Raw genomic sequence first — 6,000 nt, 5'->3', positions numbered from 1 at the left:
CCGCTCCAGTATCTCCAGAGCCCGCTCCAGTATCTCCAGAGCCCGCTCCAGTATCTCCAGAGCCCGCTCCAGTATCTCCAGAGCCCGCTCCAGTATCTCCAGAGCCCGCTCCAGTATCTCCAGAGCCCGCTCCAGTATCTCCAGAGCCCGCTCCAGTATCTCCAGAGCCAGCTCCAGTCCCCACAGAGCCAGCTCCAGTGCCTGTGGGGATTTTAATTGTATTTGAGGGGATGAAATGGCCCTCAACCCCAGTCTCCTCCGAGCCAAGTTCTCCAGTCTCCGCCGCCGAGCCAAGTTCTCCAGTCTCCGCCGCCGAGCAAGCAGCGCCAGTCTCCGCCGCCGAGCAAGCAGCGCCAGTCTCCGCCGCCGAGCAAGCAGCGCCAGTCTCCGCCGCCGAGCAAGCAGCGCCAGTCTCCGCCGCCGAGCAAGCAGCGCCAGTCTCCGCCGCCGAGCAAGCAGCGCCAGTCTCCGCCGCCGAGCAAGCAGCGCCAGTCTCCGCCGCCGAGCAAGCAGCGCCAGTCTCCGCCGCCGAGCAAGCAGCGCCAGTCTCCGCCGCCGAGCAAGCAGCGCCAGTCTCCGCCGCCGAGCCAGCTGCTCCAATTATGAACTTTGCAAAGACTGTTTTCCCTCCCTGCCTCCCTCTCCCGCCTCCCATGTCTGTCTTCACTGAACCTTCACCTCAAGCCCCCTCGCCCAGATCTCCACCTCGGACCTCTGGGCGATTACCTCCCACCCTGGCTCCAACCTCCCTCTGCTCCACCGTTGCCCATCAGTCCTCCAGCCTCACAAGTCTCCATCCTGCCCCCGTTCACACCTTGGTCCCTCGTCAGCCTGCCTTCCCCTCTGGACTGCACTCCTCCGTCTCCGCTCCGTCCCTCCGTCCCTCGCTTCCAGTTGGCTTCCTCACTCCCCCTAGTGTTCACTTTGTTGTCTGTCGTCTGTGTTCAACTGCGGCCTTCGGGAGCCCCGGCTGCGCTTCGGTCGGCGGAGCCATGGATTCCGCCATCTCCCGCCGGTCCTTCTGCGCCAACTGGGCTTGACGGCGTGAGGACGTCAGCTCCTGACCCGCCATGGCGGCCCGCTGCACCTGACCCGCCATGTCTGCCCGCTGCACCTGACCCGCCATGTCTGCCCACTGCATGTCTGCCCGCTGCACCTGACCCGCCATGGCTGCCCGCTGCACCTGACCCGCCATGGCTGCCCACGGCTCCTGACCCTCCATGGCTGCCCACGGCTCCTGACCCGCCATGGTCACCTTCGGCCCCTGAACCGTCATGGCCGCCTTCGGCTCCTGATCCACCATGGCTGCCCACGGCTCCTGACCCGCCATGGTTTTTGGACCTGCCCTGGAGACCTCCACTCCAGTCTACTCCTCCCCCTGCTCCGGTTTGAGGTCTCCAGGGCGCCCGCCCCCCTCCCGGCTGTTACATCTACGGCGCGAGGACGCGCCTACCGGGAGGGGGAGGTACTGTTACAGATCCCTTGTTTCCCTGGACTCCATTTCCCAGAATCCTCCTGTTCTCCACACCTGCACTCACTTCCCTCGTCAGTTCCTCATCATCACTCATCACCTGCACCTGGACTCTATTGTTAGCACTCCCTTTATATTGCACTCACTCCCTTCACTCCTCGTCCGTCTTGAATGTTAGAAAGTTGATTTACATGTGTATGTTGGTTTCTCCTCGCCTGTGTTCATTAAAGTGTAATATTATTGTGGAAATCCGTATCAGCCTCGTCTCTCAACCAGCATACCGTAACAGTAACCTTCTAGAGAAAAAATTAGAGTCCAGAATAATCAAATTTATTTGTCAGGTATAATGTTTAATGCCAATTAAGAAATAAAAAGAAAAGTTTAAACAAATTCACAAAGTTATCAATTTATAGAAGAGAATCCTTCCCACTGGAATGTAAAAACAGATGCACAATAATTATTTAATGTGTTGTGAAAGGAAATGAACAGTATAAAGGCAATCAAAGGCATAAAGGCAGCTCTAAATGACATGAAGGTGAGTGTTGTGACATCATCACTGATGTATGGCAATGGATGATTTTCAAAGTTTAATCTAAAATGTATTGACTTTGCAAGCACTTTGTAAAGTCATTCCTTATTTCTTTTTTAAAATCATTTTTATTAATATAAAGACATTAAATTAAAGCTTGAATGCCACTTTCTTCCGTGTAAAAAAATTCAAAGTTTACTTTAGCCTACATTTCAAATGTATAAATCACAGCCTACAAATTGTGGTAAATTAAAAATATATGATAAACTTTTGTGTTTCATGAAAGAAAAAGAGTTTTTATTGACAAGGTGGACAGTAGCTAAATGATGACAATTTAAAGTTTTTTGGGGTGAACTGTTCCTTTAACTGCATTTTAGCATGTTCATGTGGCTGCATCTTCTCTCTCTTTTCCACGTTAGGTCTGTAAAGTTTTGCACAGTGTTTAATGAGCATCAAGGACAGAATATCAGCAATCTGTAAAATAATAATAATAATAAATTTGCTTTGATCTCCAGCAAAAATATTCCTATAAGTTTTTATTGTTTGATTTCAGAGCATAAGTGTTTGACAGGCCTATATTAATACAGTATAACATGTAATTGACACTCACTGTTCAGATCACAATAGCTCCATGCTCTCCTGCTGGTTCTGCTTACTGTCCACCTCACATGTGTTTTCTGCGGTCACACGACCACCTGTTACCATCAACCACAGGAGAGGACAGGTCATATTAGACTACCTATACAGGTTTGAGTTTATAATCTCAAATTAAAACCCACTGTAGATTCTCTTACCCAGTTCTTTGAAGAGGAATTTTTCATGATGTTTCAGCGCATAATAAAAGTCATATTTCACTCTGTTTCCTCCGGATTCTAGTGCTTCAAACAGCTTTCTCATTTTGCCCTGGTTGGTTACTTCTGCTTTGATCTCCGCATATTTTTCAGCATGTATCATGCCCTTATTTTTCAGCTCATCTGCTATTGGCATCACTGAAGTAACCCTTTGAATAAGCGCTGCCTCGTTCTTATCCACAAACTGAGCCTCTGGACATAAAAGAATGAATTAACCTACAGGGAGTGCAGAATTATTAGGCAAGTTGATTTTCTGATCATATTTTTTTTCCAAGCACATTTTGCCAATTTCAATCCACATCAATCTTAATAACTACTATTAATATTGTTTTTAATCATTTATAAGTGATATATAATTGTTCATGAAGGCTGGAAATGAAGAATGCCCTATATTCAGGTGTGCAGAATTATTAGGCAGGTTTTCTTTTACAGATAAAATGAGCCAAAAAAGAGATGTAACTCAGACTGAAAAGTCAAAAATTATTAAATACTCATGAGAAGGACGCAATACTAATGTAATACTAGAAATTGCAAAGTTAAAGCATGACCATTGGACAGTGAAATGCTCATTGGGTCAGCTGGGTCATACAAAAACAGCTGGAGAAGAAAAGACACGTTAACTGCAAAATAATTAAGAATTAAGGTGAAGAATTAAGTGTGAAACCATCAGGAACCCTTTAGTCTCCAGCGCCACCATTTCCCAGTACTGAAACCTACCTGGAGTCTTCAGAAGTGTGAGGTGTCAGGATCTCAGAGACTTAGGTTAGGTGAAGAATCCTAAAAAGCGACCTGGTCTTAATAAGAATCACAAGCTGAAGTGTTATAAAGTACATGAAGACTGGGTTTTTATAGGCCTTATAGACAGACAGCTTGAGAGTGACTCCTGAAGGACCAGCACCACATCCTCTTGTACCACTGTTTGAAGAATTTATCTTCCAGAATCTGGCAGTAAGGTGTGGGAGTTCACTTTTTGTCCATCTCTTATCCTGAAATGTCCATCTTGCAGAGATGGACTAAATGATCTTCCAAAACTTACTGCCAGATTCTGGAAGATAAATTCTTCAAACAGTGGTACAAGAGGATGTGGTGCTGGTCCTTCAGGAGTCACTCTCAAGCTGTCTGTCTATAAGGCCTATAAAAACCCAGTCTTCATGTACTTTATAACACTTCAGCTTGTGATTCTTATTAAGAGCGGGTCATTTTTTAGGATTCTTCACCTAACCTAAGTCTCTGAGATCCTGACACCTCACACTTCTGAAGACTCCAGGTAGGTTTCAGTACTGGGAAATGGTGGCGCTGGAGACTAAAGGGTTCCTGATGGTTTCACACTTAATTCTTCACCTTAATTCTTAATTATTTTGCAGTTAACGTGTCTTTTCTTCTCCAGCTGTTTTTGTATGACCCAGCTGACCCAATGAGCATTTCACTGTCCAATGGTCATGCTTTAACTTTGCAATTTCTAGTATTACATTAGTATTGCGTCCTTCTCATGAGTATTTAATAATTTTTGACTTTTATGTCTGAGTTAAATCTCTTTTTTGGCTCATTTTATCTGTAAAAGAAAACCTGCCTAATAATTCTGCACACCTGAATATAGGGCATTTTTCATTTCCAGCCTTCATGAACAATTATATATCACTTATAAATGATTAAAAACAATATTAATAGTAGTTATTAAGATTGATGTGGATTGGAATTGGTAAAATGTGCTTGGAAAAAAAATATGATCAGAAAATCAACTTGCCAAATAATTCTGCACTCCCTGTATAGCAGTTTGCTTAGGCTACGGTTGTAGCAGGCAATACAGAGAAACCTATAGCCTATTTCAAAGTTTTCGTAACTCATTATTATAAAAAATAAACAGGTTAGTTGTTTAATTGTACAAAATATGGATTTAAATTTGTTTAAAACTAAATGAGTTTGGTATATAGGCTAATTATCAGATCGCACCGTGTCTTTCACTTACCAAAGCTGCTCATCCTGTTGAACAACAAACCTTGATCCGCGAATTAAAATATGTCGATCAGCCTCCCTACTTTACTTAGGCTATAACTTTTGGATTTTTTTTACTTTTAAATCTGCTGTATCGAACATGCGTTTGCAAAATTCTATTTCAACTGAACTAGTTTCACGTTTAAAAAAAAAGGTGCAGGAGTCCCGGACGTGAAAAACGAAAGTACTTTTCAACTTATGGTATGGGCGTAGGCCTATACCATAAGACCATCAACCCTACAACCTACAGGATCACGCTATTTGTACATATTAGTAGCCAACTTAGGCTACACTGTATAGGCCTACAGCCTACAGCCTAGCAATAAAATAAGAGATTGGATGATTTGCGTTTGGTCTAGATTAGAATCATACAATGTTTTTTAAACTAGCCTAATCATTTCCAGACATGTAGGCGGAGTTTCGTTCACTTGTAAGCATCAAGTGTACATTTAGCTACGAAAACCTATAATACCCTAAATATTTCTCACCAGCACTTAAATTACATTTTCATTATAATAGGCTATATTTTGGTCCTACAGCTAAGAAATTATTTAGCTTTCTTTAGCCTGATAGGAGCCTACGCTCTTGATAGACCGAGAGTCAGTAACTTTTTGTAAAAAAAAAAAAAAAAAAAAAAGCCCATCTCATTTGGCGTTCATTGGCGAGTGTTCATTTTGGACCTTGAGCGTACACGATTAAAGCGTATTATATACAGTTTAATGCATAGATGCGGGAATCCAGCCCCTTAAGTGCCCCTCTGCCCTCACTCATCGCTGATGTAGGCAGTGTTGCCAAGTTGCCAACTAATTGTCAGGGGAAGTTGCTAAAGGCAGGTCGATTTGTTGCTAAAACTTGCTAAATGACGTTGTTATGTCATTTCGTGATGGCGTCATTGTGTAACCATAACGCAAAAAGTGCATTACTGCGTAGAATACACAGTGAGATTACTCAAATCCGAGAGAAAAATTATATGATTTAAAATGTTAGTTTAGATTTGTTTGTAAAAAATAGTAATAACATTTTATTTGTAAAAGTAATATACAACATTATTCATGATCAGATATTTTCTGATCTTATCTTTAAATACAACATTGAATTATTGAAGTTACACATTTTTGAAAAATTACATTTTATGTATTTTCTCATTAAAACTACAC

The 6,000-nt window shown here is 43.1% G+C and overlaps 1 protein-coding gene across 2 annotated transcripts; it reads right to left on the bottom strand.

The window, feature by feature from the left end:
- Positions 1-1,812: 1,812 nt before the first annotated feature.
- On the bottom strand, positions 1,813-5,322 carry LOC137003634 (apoptosis-associated speck-like protein containing a CARD). Of its 2 annotated transcripts, none has more exons than XM_067363847.1 (4): positions 4,818-5,322; positions 2,795-3,043; positions 2,611-2,695; positions 1,813-2,474 (listed from the first exon to the last, which is right to left on the bottom strand). In XM_067363847.1, exons 1-3 carry the CDS (start codon positions 4,828-4,830, stop codon positions 2,619-2,621), a joined length of 339 nt encoding a protein of 112 aa, XP_067219948.1. In that variant the 5' UTR covers positions 4,831-5,322; the 3' UTR covers positions 1,813-2,474; positions 2,611-2,618. The 2 variants fall into 2 exon arrangements, with proteins under 2 accessions (XP_067219948.1, XP_067219947.1); XM_067363846.1 differs by having other exon boundaries at positions 1,813-2,421; positions 4,818-5,321.
- Positions 5,323-6,000: the final 678 nt, after the last annotated feature.

Source organism: Chanodichthys erythropterus, chromosome 16, assembly GCF_024489055.1.
Source record: "Chanodichthys erythropterus isolate Z2021 chromosome 16, ASM2448905v1, whole genome shotgun sequence".
Classification (NCBI taxonomy): Eukaryota; Metazoa; Chordata; class Actinopteri; order Cypriniformes; family Xenocyprididae; genus Chanodichthys; species Chanodichthys erythropterus.
Note: the sequence above shows the minus strand (reverse complement) of the source record. Positions and strands in the feature narration are given on the sequence as shown.

Excerpts from the sequence above, each read along its gene's own strand:
- LOC137003634 (XM_067363847.1), bottom strand. Across the intron at positions 2,696-2,794 it reads ATTCCTCTTCAAAGAACTGG|GTGGTCGTGTGACCGCAGAA; the intron begins GTAAGAGAATCT and ends TGATGGTAACAG.